Raw genomic sequence first — 14,896 nt, 5'->3', positions numbered from 1 at the left:
ATAATATATATGTTTCTATGTGTGTACATGTGTGTGTGTGTATATATAGTGTATATATATATGTATATATATATATGTATATGTACAAAATAAACCTTTCAATAATGTACTCTTTTTTGCCTTAACACTTTTCCCTAGTCTTATCTTAATTTTAAGGTCAAATATTTTTAACCAACTCTTAACTTTTTGCATGGTAAATCTCATATAAACCTCCTAACTCATTTAAGAATCTTTCAAATTCAACAAATACTGAATTTCAGTCCATGGCATTTATTAATTCTCTCAATATATTTTCTTTCTGATTTTCATTACAAATTGTATGTAATGATACCAAGTTTTAATTATCTTTTTCATATGTGATTTGTTTTTATTGATTAGCATTCCTACTTCATTACCCCTGATGTAACTGGACTCCCAACAATACCTGAGAGTGTAAGTTTTCTATTTTCTGTATTAATTATTCTTATATTATTAATTTTATTTAGTTTGGTCTCACTGTTTATGCATTTTTATATAGAGAAATAGGATACATTATAATTATCTGTGTTTATGATAAATAATGAAGAAATAAGGAATATTGATGTTATTTTCTTCTCTTCTTTTTGTATCTGCCCCCTTTACCTTCTTCTTAATATCTGGTTGTAGATAAGGAAAATCAAGCAGTAATAGGAGGAAAATGATTTCTGTCACTTGTAATAATTAGGTAGGATCATATATATTCAATTAGGTTCTCAGGTTCTCTGTATCTGATAGAAGAGATGCCTCAGGAGATGGCTTCTACTGTGGAGAAGAATACTAGCAATGGGAAATGTCTTCACACAAATTGTTACTTTAGTGAAATTATCATATTATTTTATATTCCTTGTATATAATGCTTCAAATCTTATCTGTCCTGTTCTTAATTTCCTGACTTTAATTTAAAGCAATACATATCTTTCAAGGTTTGATGGGTATTATAATAAATTATAAAAATTGCTAAAATTTGCATTTTATTTAGAGTCATAATGGTAGCCATACTAGAAATATTTTCAGTTTTTAATAGTTATTACAAATTTATATTTTGTAGAAAAGTTTACATAGAGAAGTGGAAGTAACAAATATGCTTTTATGATTTGGATAACTGTGAAAATGAAATATTTCATTATGTAATTTTTCTTCAGCTTCCCTTGGAAAGTTAAAATGAATCTGTAGGAATAATTCATTAAAAGTAAAGGAAAAATCAACAGGAAGAAAGTATTTCAATATATACTTATTATTTTCTTTGGAATTCTAGTGTTTTTCCAAATGTTTTCAAACCCACGGAATGTTTGGTTTCTAAAACCATGTGGGTAGTGAAGGAAGTCCAGTAATACAATTGTAAATTTTCTGGTATCAAACTAAGACTATCAATGGTGTTTTCAGTACAGATGGATCCAGAAAACCCTGATGAAAAGCCTTTGTATCAAGTTGCTCTTATGGGCCTGAGATAGGTGATCAGAGCTCTCAGGTTACTGTAGATCCTAAAGCCTCAATTGCTGTACATTGTGGGTCAGGTACTCCTTGTTATGTTTTCTTTAAGGCTGACTGACCATGCCTTGACTTAAATGACCCTTGTCCCTTCACTTCAGAGTTTCACAGTCAAAGTTGCTCCCATCTACTCTCTCTCCTGTTTACCTTTCTCTTAGATTTACTAACAAACAACTAATAGCTTAATTTAACAAAAGTCACATTTTTTAAAAGACGATTACTTTGAAGGTTTCAAAGAAACAAACTTTCAAATGAAAAACTGCCACTGAGAATATGTATTTTTACACATCTATTAACATGTTTTACTTTGCACAAAGTCCTCTTTAGGGAAAAGAAAGCAAGAGCATAAGCATAAGGTAGCACTCTATGCTGAGAAATAATTCCCCATCTAAGAATTATACCTTTCTTTTAGATTATAGGAAATATACTAATGTTAAATGACATGAATTTTTATATGGAGAGCTGAATTGGAAGATGAGAAAACAAGAAATAAAACTCTTCCCACCAAATTCAACATCACTTCCTGATAGTTACAGGTTTTATTGATGTGCTCTGTCGTGATTATCAATTTGTGTTGGTAAAGTTTCTACCTTTTGGACATTGAAGAAATAATTGGATTTCTTAATTTCTTGGCCAACTAAAAGTTTTAGCCTGTGAGGCATAGTCCACCTGATACTGCAGTTTTTGTTTGTTATATCTTATCCAGACCCTTAATTAGTTTGTTGCTTTCTAATGTGCTTAAGTTTCATTATAGAAAATTAAAAATAAATAATAAGGGAGAGGATCTAAAAGTCAAAGTTAATGTAGCTTATCCCAGTTTTATTCTCATGTGGGGGTTAAGAGCACTAAATTAAGGAATCAATCATCAAATTATATTTGATTCTAGTGGTACAAAGCAAGCCTGACTTGAAGTATAAACAAGTGAATTTCCTTAATAAAGTACCAAAGGGCTGTCTTATAAAATCACCTCATCCTTTGGGTGCCTTGTGCATGCTGTGTAATATCAGGTAATGATTGTGCCTGCATAGTGAATGGCAAACACGGAAAGACTCAGATGTATTGTTTGGGCCATTGGTTTCTGATGCATCAGTCTGTGTATGAATTACCAGAAGTATTTGTTTAAACAGCAGATTCTTGGCCAGGTGTGGTGGCTCATACCTGTAATCCCAGCAGTTTGGGAGGCCAAGGTGGGTAGATCACCTGAGGTCAGGAGTTTGAGACCAGGCTGGTCAACATGGTGAAATCCTGTCTCTACTAAAATACAAAAATTAGCTGGACGTGGTGGTGTGCACCTGTAATCCCAGCTACTCTGGTGGCTGAGGCATGGAAATCGCTTGAACCCAGGAGACGGAGGTTGCCATGAGCCAAGATCACACTATTGCACTCCAGCCTGGGTGACCAAAAAAAAAAAAAAGAGCAGATTCTTGGGAACCTATTCTGAAGATGACAATCAGCAGGTCTAGGTTGGGGTCCAAGAAATTAGCTTTTTTTCAAATTCTTAGGGGGTAGGGAAGTTGGAAAATCTGTGATCTGATCATACTCTGAAAACACTTTTCTTGAGTAGGGATATATTTCAGCTAATAATAGAATATTATGTGCTTCTTGTGGCAGCAGACTAGTATTATACTTAATTATTTTAATGAATACCATTTTAAATAATAATAGCTTTTGAACTTTAAGACTTTCTGGTAAATGTGTAAAATGTTTTCCTTTACATTCACCATGAGCTGTAACTTACACAATTATTTTTCACGTGTACAGAGAAATCTTACAGAATATTTTGTTGCTGTGGATGTGAACAACATGCTGCAGCTGTATGCCAGTATGCTGCACGAAAGGCGCATCGTGATTACCTCGAGCAAATTAAGCACTGTAAGTACTTCACACTTCTTTTAAATAGCATGTATTGAGTGTTTCACAAAAAGGCCTAAAAACCTCTGCAGGTTTAGAAATATGCTATGTGTACTTATGAGACAATATCTACATACTTTTTTGATATATGGTTTTAATCTGGCTCTTGAAGTACAAAAGTCTGATTTATAGGAAGCCTTCTCAGATGCATTAAGTCAGGTTAATTATTTTTTCTTATTGGGGAGAAGAGTTTTTTTTTTCTTTTTAACTCTCCAGAGTTCATTTTAGTGCCTTCTATCATATAAAGAATTCTTAAGAGCTATTATGAGATTTTTATTATTCACTTGTGGCTTTTTCCATTGGAGCTACTTGAAAGAAATCAAGGGGCCGTGATAATAGCTGCTATCCTAACCTGGTAATAGGTAGATTCATCTTTGCTGCCAAGTAGTGGTTTGGGAGTAGATTCTATAATAGTTTGATTTAGAGCAGCTCTTAAGACTGATAATAACTTAAAAGTCAAAGTGGCATTTTTTTTTTATAAATCACAGGTTTTATGACATTCACTGAAATGTTCTTTTGGAAGGTCTTTATTAATATGGTAAAGGCAGTGAGAAGAGAAAGATTTTTCTTGGGTCATAGGAAAATATTCAAAAGTATTTGCTAGATTTTATACTTTTTTCTCATTTAAGCATTTTACATTTAATATTTTCAACTTAAAAATTTTAAATACAAATTTAAATATAGTTTCAATAATCTATGATTTACTTATTTAGTAAAAACCATTATTCAATATTGCATGAATTTTCTTCTTCACAAATTTGATTAATTGATAGAAAATAAAACCATATTTATAATGTTTTCTTCTCCTATAGTAGAAATAACAACCTTATTCTGTATTTTAGCATTTAAAATAGAAGGAGTTTCAGGATTTCTGTAGGTTATCTGTTTAGCATTTAACAGTGAGAAAGGTATTTTCAGAGAGATTAAAAGACTACCTCAAGGCCAAACAGCTAGTTAGAGACAGATAATGTGAAATTGGGTCTTCTGATTCTAAGTTTTGGGTTATTTCTATTACTCTACAATTGAAAATATATCAATAATACATACAATTGTACATATAGTTTGTATGAATTTATAATTCACACATCTCAAAAATATGATTTTGAGATTTTGAATTGTAATTTGATATGCTCACCCCTAAAAATTGAAAATGCACTTTACATATTGAAAAATATACACATTTACAAAAGGGCTGTGAAATGATGCAGTATATCAGAGAATAAGTACTAGTCAATGGCACAAGTAATTTTTTTCCTTACATATCTTAGAGATGTCAAGAAATTCAGTTTGACTTATTTGGTATTTTAATTTGCCTTTCTGCAATTTTTAACTTACTATTGAAGTAAAACCATTTTTCTTCTTACCCCTGCCTCTCCTTCTCGTTTTTTAAACATGATTTTTTTAAGACTAAAAATGATATTTTTAAATGGATATTGTCCTCAAGATTAAAAAGATTGTGTAAACTGTCTTATAGGCCTGGGAATCAATTCTTTTCAGGATTAATTTAAGTAACAAATATTTATTAGGCATATACTATGTGCCAGGCACTTTCTAGACATGAAACATATTTGACCGGCATGAAACAGATTATAAACAAAAGAGTAAATAAATAGCTATTACTTATTAGCTGGAGTTACATAATGGATAAAGTGAGTGTGTATACGGGGTAGAAAGTGATGGACAGGTTTCCATTTTGTGTAAAGAAGGCCTCTCCAATGAGGTGGTATTTTGTTTGTTTGTTTGTTTGTTTGTTTGAGACAGGGTCTTGCTATGTTGCCCAGGCTGGTCTAGAACTCCTGGTCTCAAAGGATCCTCTTGCCTTGGCTTTCCAAGTAGCTGGGACTACAAGCTCGTGCTGCTGGCCCAACTCAGTGAGGTAGTATTTGAGCAGAGATCCAAAGAAAGTGAGGTAATAAACTATGTGAGTGAAGCATAAGCTACTCTATTAGTGCATTAGAAATAAATCTGAATATGTCTTTGAAAAATATTGGTGTTTTATTTGTTTTAATTTATATCCACCTCTTCATAACCAAGTAACCTCTCTCTGACTCAGTTTCTTTAAGTGTAGAGTAGGAGCAATAGAAGACTTCATGTCATAGGGCTGCTGTAAAGATTGAGGAAATACATATATATGAAGTATTTCAAATTATATCTGTATAGAATACATGTTTTTTAGCGATTATAAGCTATAATTTTATAATAGTCTACATTTAATTTTATAATAGTCTACATCTGCAGTTAGAGTAAAAATTAACACTACTGTCTTTTAACTTAGTATTTGGCTTAAAAAACAAATTGTTATAAAGGCTTAGTATTTTGGGGGAAGTTGTTTTCTATGTTCGATGTCAATTTACGATCAACTGTTTATGACAGTTCATGAAAACTTGATGGTGATGTCACCTCTAAGTTACCAACTCTGTTTTGGTTCACTCTCTGGTACAGTTGGGCTGATAAAAGAGACATAATTAAGGTTCTCTTTCATGATCTGACTCTTCTTTTGTGGAGGAAGCTGCTTTACTTGAATCTATCTTGAGTAATTCTTGTATATATACAGTATATAAAATATATCTGCTATAAATTCCATGCATAGTGACATTTAAGGTCAAGGACTAGTTTCTTAACATAAATTAAACTATTTTTTAAAAAGAGTTTAATAATATCTCTGAAACATCCAAAGAAAGAATAGTTATCAATGAATTTACTTGCTTTTAAGCTTTTTACACACTTACATTTTTATATATCATGGAGACTATAATGTACTTAATGTTAGAAATTGTGTTTTATCCATTTTTAATTTTTTAAGTATACAGCCAAAATTTTAATATTTAAAGAATACATGTAAGTTAAGGCAGCATAACATTCATAATTCTATTGTAGTTTCAGAAATTTTGTTTGTCTCAGTTATTTACTTTTTCACAATCTTAATTTTTCATACTTATAGTAGAATGATATTTATAAACCTTACAGCTTGCTGTAGGTTTTAGTGGTGATACTCCCATTAGAGAATCAGCTAGCTTGAGGTCCTTTTCTTTAGGCGCTGTTTGTAGGTAAAAATGATACTTTCTTGCTGGGCAAGGTGACTCATGCCTGTATTCCCAGCACTTTGGGAGGCCAAGGTGGGTGGATCAGCTGAGGTCAGGAGTTCAAGACTAGCCTGGCCAGCATGGTGAAACTCTGTCTCTTCTCTTCGAGACCAGTCTGGCCAACATAGTAAAACTCTGTCTCTACTAAAAATATAAAAATTAGCTGGGCATGGTGACACACGCCTATGTTCCCAGCTACTTGGGAGAGGCTGAGGTAGGAGAATTTCTTGAATCCAGGTGGTGTAGGTTGCAGTGAGCTGAGATAGTGTCGCTGCACTCCAGCCTGGTTGACAGAGCGCAACTCCATTGCAAACAAAAAAAAATTGTAACCTTTAAAAGATAAACTTTAAAATTAAAAAAAAATTATAAGATATATAAGCACAGCTATCAAGAATATTGTTATATTTTCAACATTCTAATGGATTTTCTTCCAATAAAGTGTGGTATTGTGTTAGGATCTGTTATTATATTTTTGCATGTTTGAGTTTAATGAATTGAGACATAATCAGTTTTGTTTTTATTCTGTTGGTTTATACATTGTCAAGTACACAGGGAAAAGTTTCTGGTAATCCTGAGCAAGAACATCGATTTTATCCATGCTGTAGGCAGGCCATAGATGTTTAAGCCCCAAGTGAATCTTGGTAGACTAGCAGAACATCGTATCAGAGTCTTGTGTATTCAAAGCAAAGGCATATATCATGGTATTACAAGGGCGTATCAGTTGACTTATTGCTGTTTTGTGACCATAGGTAGGGAAGATTTCTGTTTAAAGCCATGTCATTGGTTCTCAAATCAGCCAGGCATGAAGCCTTGTCATATGCCTCTATAATTGTACCTCACCAGACTTTCTCTAACTAGTCAGCTGGGGCTGTGCATTTTGTCTCAAACACCCGGCTGGCCAGCATCTGACAGGAGCTTTCTCATCATCCTGTCAGTAATATGTTAACTAGAGTGTATCTTTGTGGCCTGTAGAAGCAGGTGGAAGGGATGCTTCTTTTAAAGCAGATGTCTAAATGTTAGCTATTATTTTGACCATTATTTAGTTAGTAAATATCACCCTCAGAAAGTCTATAAGCATATTAGTTACAGAGACTTGATTATGTAGTGCATGTTATTTTTGGAATATTTAGTGCAAGCAGTATGTTATGAGTGCTGGAATTACATTAATAAACTGTAATTTCTTTCTTTCTTATAGTTGCCCCCAGGCATTTACGCATATGCTTTTCTCTCATTAATTCCATCAAGGGTATGTGTAAAAAGAAATCTTTCGATCTCTGGAAAATCAGCTATTAAATGTAGATTTTATAGGTTTATTCAGACTGAAAGGGAGTCCAGAGGATTTTAGCCTCTTCATCTGGATTATCATATTCTTGATTTGTCTTGTAATGATGCCACCTGTGTCAGCATTTAGTCTGAAACCTGAAGTGCAGAGACTCTTGGTGAGAGAACAAAGATTATGTAGGCTTGCTTCCTAGTTAAGGTTATTAAAGTGCATTTTTGCCCCTCATGTTTTTAAAGCTGCAGCGAAGTGGTGCAGTTAAGAACTGTTATCATGATCTCTCAGGGAAAGAATCCAGAAGCAAGTTTGAGATCTTTAATTATTCCCCAAACCCATAAACAACCAGTCATGTCATCTGAAACTAAATAATTCGACTTACCAGTTTATTATTTGGCATGTGCATTCTGAACATTGTATTTTTATTCGGTGTGAAGTGAATATGACTGGAGTGGGGAAATGGTACTGTTGAGGTCATCGGGAAACAGTTTACTGGAAGGGATGTGTGAATGTTATTTGAAGGAGACTCGTGTTACAGGAAAACTAGAGGTGTTTGTATCTTCCAGCTCCTGTAGTGGTAATGGCTCTGCTTTTCAAGAAAATAAACACATATTTCTGCCTTTATGATTTAGTCCATTTGTGTTCTAAATGTAAATAATTGACTTATAATTCACAGAATATTTAATTTAACAATTATGAAATTATCAAAGAATTGTATTAAGTTGTCATTTCCCTAGGTTCTGTAAGCTTTGTTCCTACAACTCTGATATCCACAAAAATGACCTTGGATGATTTGGGTTTACCAAGTATTTTTTTTCTTTTTTCTTGTCTTTACGGCATATAGATGTTGGTTTTATATGGATCAGTGACAATTTTCTGCTGATAGTGGTAATCAACACCAAATAAAAGAAAAAATATATGTATTGGTTTTGTTTCTTTAGTAAAACTGTTGAGGGTATTGTGTTTATTTTAAAATGTACCTTCTATATTTGTTTTTATATACTACACTGTTTTTTTCATTTTGCCGTTAGGCAAGTTTTTCTCTTCCAGTGAGCTTTCTTATAATGCACTTTAGCTCATTGTGGCCATCCCATTCAATATTTCCAAAACAGAACTCACCATCTTTTCCCCATAATCTCCTTCTCCTACTATATAGGGCTAACTTGGTGAATTACCCCTCCCTCTCATCAGTTTTCACCACCTATGTCCTATAGGTTCTACCTCCTTAATCGTTTCTTTTCTGATTCCTGTTCTCCATTTCAGTGTCTTAGTTCAGCAGTTATTACTTCCCACAGATACTATTTTCAGATCGTATATACCGAATTCACTTACATAAAATGATGATGATGTTAGTAATAGTTATAGCCAATATATATTATTGGGCATGCTTTGAGCTACTTACCCTGAGAAATTTCCTGAAACTAACTCATTTAATTATTATGTATTATGTGGTAGATACAGTTGTTATCCACAATAAATAGATGAAAATGTAGATTTTGAAATTGGGAGGGAGTAAGTTACCCAAGGCCGTAGTACTAAGAATTGGCTTAACCAATCCTGTATGATTCCAAAGTATATGTTTGCAACCTTTATGCAATTTTCCCTTTTACAATGGCCATCTTATAAAACCAAATACATCTTTCCATTCTGCCCCCATGTAGTATCACTTCCCTTAAGGAGCTTCAGTTTATTATTTGAATTACTTACAGTGAAGTGATTTCTTTCCTTGTCTTGGCAAGTGTAGTCAATTGTCTCAATATGTCGTATTTATACTTTTCTCCCATATTGAATACCACTTTCAGGCTAGCACTTATCTTCTGTTTGGACTTCACATTTTCTCATCTTTTAGATTCATTCTACATGTGATTACTCCATCCTTTGGAATACAAAACATTTATTGGTTACTCATTGCCTTTAAACTGCTAAGTCTGGTAAAAAGCTATCCATTATCTGACCCTAAGCTTTCCATTCTAAATTTTTCAATTACTTACAGTCCACGCAGATCTCTAGACAATGAAGTTATCAAGGCAGCTTTTTATTGTTGTTTTTGTTGTTTTTTAATCTGGTTCCGTCAGTCACTACAATGTGTTTGTCTCTTAGGACAGTGATAGTAGGATCCATAGTAGCTTTTAACAATAATTTTCAGAATGAATACATGAAATTGCACTTTTTGCTCTTCCTCATATGTGTTTTTAAGTCTCCCACATGTGTGCCTCTGTTTTTCAAAATCTGGTTTCCTTTTCAGAAGGTTTAGTTTTTATGGGTAACGAGTGTAACATCTTTCATCTCTGAACTACCATAGCATTTACCACATACCCTTCTCAAATTTTAATTATTACTGAATATGTCAAGCTCTCTGGTATTAGACATCAATCTCTTTAAAAATTGAAAACCTACCCGGGATGGTAGCTCATGCCTATAGTCCCAGCACTTTGGGAGGCTGAGGTGAGAGGATTACTTGATCCCAAGAGTTTGAGAATAGGCTGGGCAATGTAGTGAGACCCTTTCTCTAGAAAAAATGAGATAATTCGCTGGGTGTGGTGTCACATGCCTGATGCTCAGGAGGCTAAGGTGGAAGGTTTGCTTGAGCCCAGGAGTTCAATGCTGTAGTGATCCATGATCACACCACTGCATTCCAGCCTGGCAATAGAATGAGACCCTGTCTCAAAAAAACAAAATAAAATTAATGAAATAAAAGTTAAAAACCATGGGTTGTGTGTGTTTGTGTGTGTTCATGTATGTATTGAAGAATAAATTTAATCATGTAAATTGTATCAGAAATGTTTTTAAAATAAAAAAATATTATACTGTAATGTAAAATACAAAGTGTTCATCTATACTGAAAATACCAGAGTAGAAACTGTGTCTTTGTCAAGTAGAATGTATCTGTTGATGTATCTCTTTGACACTTGTCTCTTTAAATAATAAAAGTATCTTTGTAAATCCTGAAGTTTCCAAGTTAGGTGCTACTTTCTTTTCTTTTTTTTTATCTTTCTTCTTGTCCTCCCCTCCCTTCCCCCTTCCCCTCCCCTCCCCTCCCCTTCTGTCCTCTCCCCTCCCCCTTCCCCTTCCCTCTCCCCTCCCTCCTCTCCCCTTCCCCTTCCCCTTCCCTCCTCTCCCTTCTCCCTTCCTCCTTCCCTTCCTTTCTTCTTTTTTTTTGACACAGAGTTGCACTGTGTCGCCAAGGTGTTGGAGTGTAGTGGTGTGATCTTAGCGCACTGCAGCCTCTGCCTGTGATCTCAAGTGCCCTCCTACACTTCACCATCCCAAGTAGCTGAGACTACAGGCATGCCCCACTCTGCCCAGCTAGTTTTTTTGTTTGTTTGTTGTTTTTTTTTAAATTTCTTATTTTTTATTGTGTTTTAGGTTTTGGGGTACATGTGCAGAACATGTAAGATAGTTGCATAGGTACGCACATGGCAGTGTGTCTTGCTGCCTTCCACCCCCTCACCCACATTTGGCATTTATCCCCATGCTATCCCTCCCCAGCTCCCCCTTCCACTATCCCTCCCCATTCCCCCCAATAGACGCCAGTGTGTAGTACTCCCTTCCCTGTGTCCATGTGTTCTCACTGTTCATCACCTGCCTATGAGTGAGAATATGCGGTGTTTCATTTTCTGTTCTTGGGTCAGTTTGCTGAGAATGATGTTCTCCAGATTCATCCATGTCCCTACAAAGGACACGAACGCATCATTTCTGATTGCTGCATAATATTCCATGGTGTATATGTGCCACATTTTCCCAGTCCAGTCTATCATCGATGGGCATTTGGGTTGGTTCCAGGTCTTTGCTATTGTAAACAGTGCTGCAATGAACATTCGTGTGCGTGTGTCCTTATAGTAGAACGATTTATAGTCCTTTGGATATATACCCAGTAATGGGATTGCTGGGTCAAATGGAATTTCTATTTCTAAGGCCTTGAGGAATCGCCACACTGTCTTCCACAATGGTTGAACTAATTTACACTCCCACCAGCAGTGTAAACGTGTTCCTATTTCTCCACATCCTCTCCAGCATCTGTTGTCTCCAGATTTTTTAATGATCGCCATTCTAACTGGCGTGAGATGGTATCTCAATGTGGTTTTGATTTGCATCTCTCTAATGGCCAGTGATGATGAGTGTTTTTCCATATGTTTGTTGGCCTCAAGTATGTCTTCTTTTGTAAAGTGTCCGTTCATATCCTTTGCCCATTTTTGGGTGGGCTTGCTTGTTTTTTTCCTGTAAATCTTTTTGAGTTCTTTGTAAATTCTGGATATCAGCCCTTTGTCAGATGGGCAAACTGCAAAAATTTTTTCCCATTCTGTTGGTTGCCAATTCACTCTAGTGACTGTTTCTTTTGCTGTGCAGAAGCTGTGGAGTTTGATTAGGTCCCATTTGTCTATTTTGGCTTTTGTTGCCAATGCTTTTGGTGTTTTGTTCATGAAGTCCTTGCCTACTCCCATGTCCTGAATGGTTTTGCCTAGATTTCCTTCTAGGGTTTTTATGGTGCCAGGTCTTATGTTTAAGTCTTTAATCCATCTGGAGTTAATTTTAGTGTAAGGTGTCAGGAAGGGGTCCAGTTTCTGCTTTCTGCACATGGTTAGCCAGTTTTCCCAACACCATTTATTAAACAGGGAATCCTTTCCCCATTGCTTGTTTTTGTCAGGTTTATCAAAGATTGTCTGGTTGTAGATATGCTGTGCTGCCTCCGATGCCTCTGTTCTGTTCCATTGGTCTATATCTCTGTTATGGTACCAGTACCATGCTGTTGTGATTACTGTAGCCTTGTAGTATAGTTTGAAGTCCAGTAGTGTGATGCTTCCCACTGTGTTCTCTTTGCTTGTTTGTTTGTTTTTGTAGAGATGGGGTTTCACCATGTGGCCTAGGCTCCTCTTCAACTCCGGGCTCAAGCAGTACTCCTGCCTCAGCCTCCCAAAGTTGCTGGGATCACAGGCATGAGCTACTGTGCCCAGCCTAGGCACTAATTTCTGTGTAGGTTTTGTCTTTAAAAGAAGATTTTTGTTTAGCTATTTTCTACTAGAGAATTTTTTTTAACGTCTACATCAAAATTCTTATTCCCTGGGGAAAATTTTATTAATACATCTTAAACCATTTTCAGCTTTATGAATTTGTATTGCATTTATGACTCTTATTCAGCCTTCACAGGAACTTGGTTTGGTATTGGTTGGTCTTCATATAGTCCTAAATAGGAAGTTTATTACTTTCTATGAAAAAATGTGCATTTGTTCATTCATTGAATCATTCCTCATTTAAGGAATGCTTATTAACTCATGCCAGGCAGTGTTCTACAGGTAAGATGATAAAGTCACAGCCTTTGTATCAGTCTGGGTGTGACCAGGAAAGAGAAACTACATAGTAATTTAAACAAGGAAAGTTTAATATAAAGGATTTAAAAACTGTAACATGGAATTAGAATAACAAGGGATGGGCTACTAAGAAGTGAAGAGAATGCTGAAGAATATAGAAATACCAACTATAAAGCAGGTACTAGTCTTAGGGCTGAGCCAGAGCACCCAGGGAGGGAGCCCCATCTGGGTATGATATCCAGACCCCAATGGAAAGGGCACAGCTGTGGTTCATTGGATGGCAGAGAAGTTGCTGTGGTGCCACACTGGCAGAATTTTCTGGAATCCTGCCCTTTTGGGTGCCTGGAAAGCTGCCTGCAGAGAAATGCCATTCTTTAGAACTTGTTGGAAAGCCATATGAGAGGTACTGGGGAAGCTGTTTTCAGAGAGATGCCTCACTGGCAGCAGACTAATGCCACCTAAGGTGAAACTGTTTACTAGGATTTTGTTACTGGAGTCATTCCCTTAAAAAACTGACAAAGGGAAGCTGCTGGCCACTTGGGACAGTTGGAAATTGTACACTCCAATAATCAGGTGCAGGAGATGCCTCCTGTGCCACAGGAACCAGGCACTGCAAAGGCTTCAAGTGCTGCAAGAGCCAGAGGTATCCTGCTGTAATGTAGGGGAGTGCTGAGGAGCCAGGCACTGCAGAAACTGCCCACAGCATGGGAACCTGGTGGACACCTGTGCTACAGGAAATGGGCCCGAGGCAAGCTGCATGTGCAATAGGAGCCAGCCCTTGATGAGACATAGGCTTTGTAGGAGCCTGCAGAGTATCTCACTGGAACCAGGAACAAGTCCTTTCTTTTTTGCATTGTCTCTTTAGTGCCCTCTCCTGACAAAGTTTGACATCATTCATGCCAATTGCTAAAAGGAAAACTATCCAGAATCCAGGTCCATTTTCACAGATTAGGCAGTGAGGGGCAGATTTGGAGCTGAGAGGCAATAAGTTGATAATTGGTATAGTCCACCCCTTTGGATATTCAGCCTCATTTGCACCCTTCTACATGCATTTTAATTCCTGTACAATAAAACAAATCTATATTTATACCTAATAACATAGAACTTTCATTTTTACAAATGTAGACATTCTCACTCTTTCCTCCAAAGGAAAAGCCCTTGTTTATTTAACTGGTCAAGAGGCCATAATTGGTATGTATAGCTTCCTTCTATTACCCATTCCTTATTTCTGTCACTCTCAGCTAGAACTTCACCTGGATAGGATCTTTATCTGGCAAAATGACCCATTTTCAAAGAGTCTCAGTCCTCAAAGGTTCTGTTGTGTTTTGGTCATTGTAGTTTTTCATTAGCTTATACTTTAGGCATGCAAGTCAAAGAGGCCCCATAGAGAACCCCCTCGTTTAAGACACATTTCTCTTTGCCTGTATGGTGTAGAAGCACCTCAGCTCCCCTTTGGTTATTGAGAAGAATCACTCCAGCCAGTAGATTAACTTCCTCTTTTTCAGCCTGTTGATTCAGTGGTATATGGCACTCCAATGAGCCAAGTGGCATCTTAAAATTCAAGTAGAAGCACTCTCCTGTTAAATAGGAAAGAGTTAAAAATAATTAACTACCTGAGAAGGAAACAAATGCCTTTATTTTGAAAGAAATATTTGTCATGGGTAGAGTTTCCAAAGATAAGGTATATTAGTATTGATTTATTTGTGCATTGCTAAATGATATTATTTACCAGGTACTAAGTCCTGGGAATTTCAAAGTTACTGATTTGTGATTCTAGAGCAGTGTCAGTGAGTCAAGGATGTGATTCTATAGCA

The 14,896-nt window shown here is 35.9% G+C and overlaps 1 protein-coding gene across 15 annotated transcripts in view; it reads left to right on the top strand.

Annotated features, from left to right (window-relative positions):
* DENND1B (DENN domain containing 1B) overlaps positions 1-14,896 on the top strand; it is a 269,554-nt gene that overhangs the window by 130,873 nt on the left and 123,785 nt on the right. For all 15 annotated transcript variants that reach the window (XM_078356772.1, XM_054248143.2, XM_078356766.1 and 12 more), the window contains 2 exons: positions 379-432; positions 3,268-3,378. In XM_078356772.1, coding sequence (XP_078212898.1) covers positions 379-432; positions 3,268-3,378 — 165 coding nt within the window. The remainder of the gene's footprint in view (positions 1-378; positions 433-3,267; positions 3,379-14,896) is intronic.

Source organism: Callithrix jacchus, chromosome 19, assembly GCF_049354715.1.
Source record: "Callithrix jacchus isolate 240 chromosome 19, calJac240_pri, whole genome shotgun sequence".
NCBI lineage: Eukaryota > Metazoa > Chordata > Mammalia > Primates > Cebidae > Callithrix > Callithrix jacchus.
This window is presented reverse-complemented; position numbering and strand designations above follow the sequence as displayed.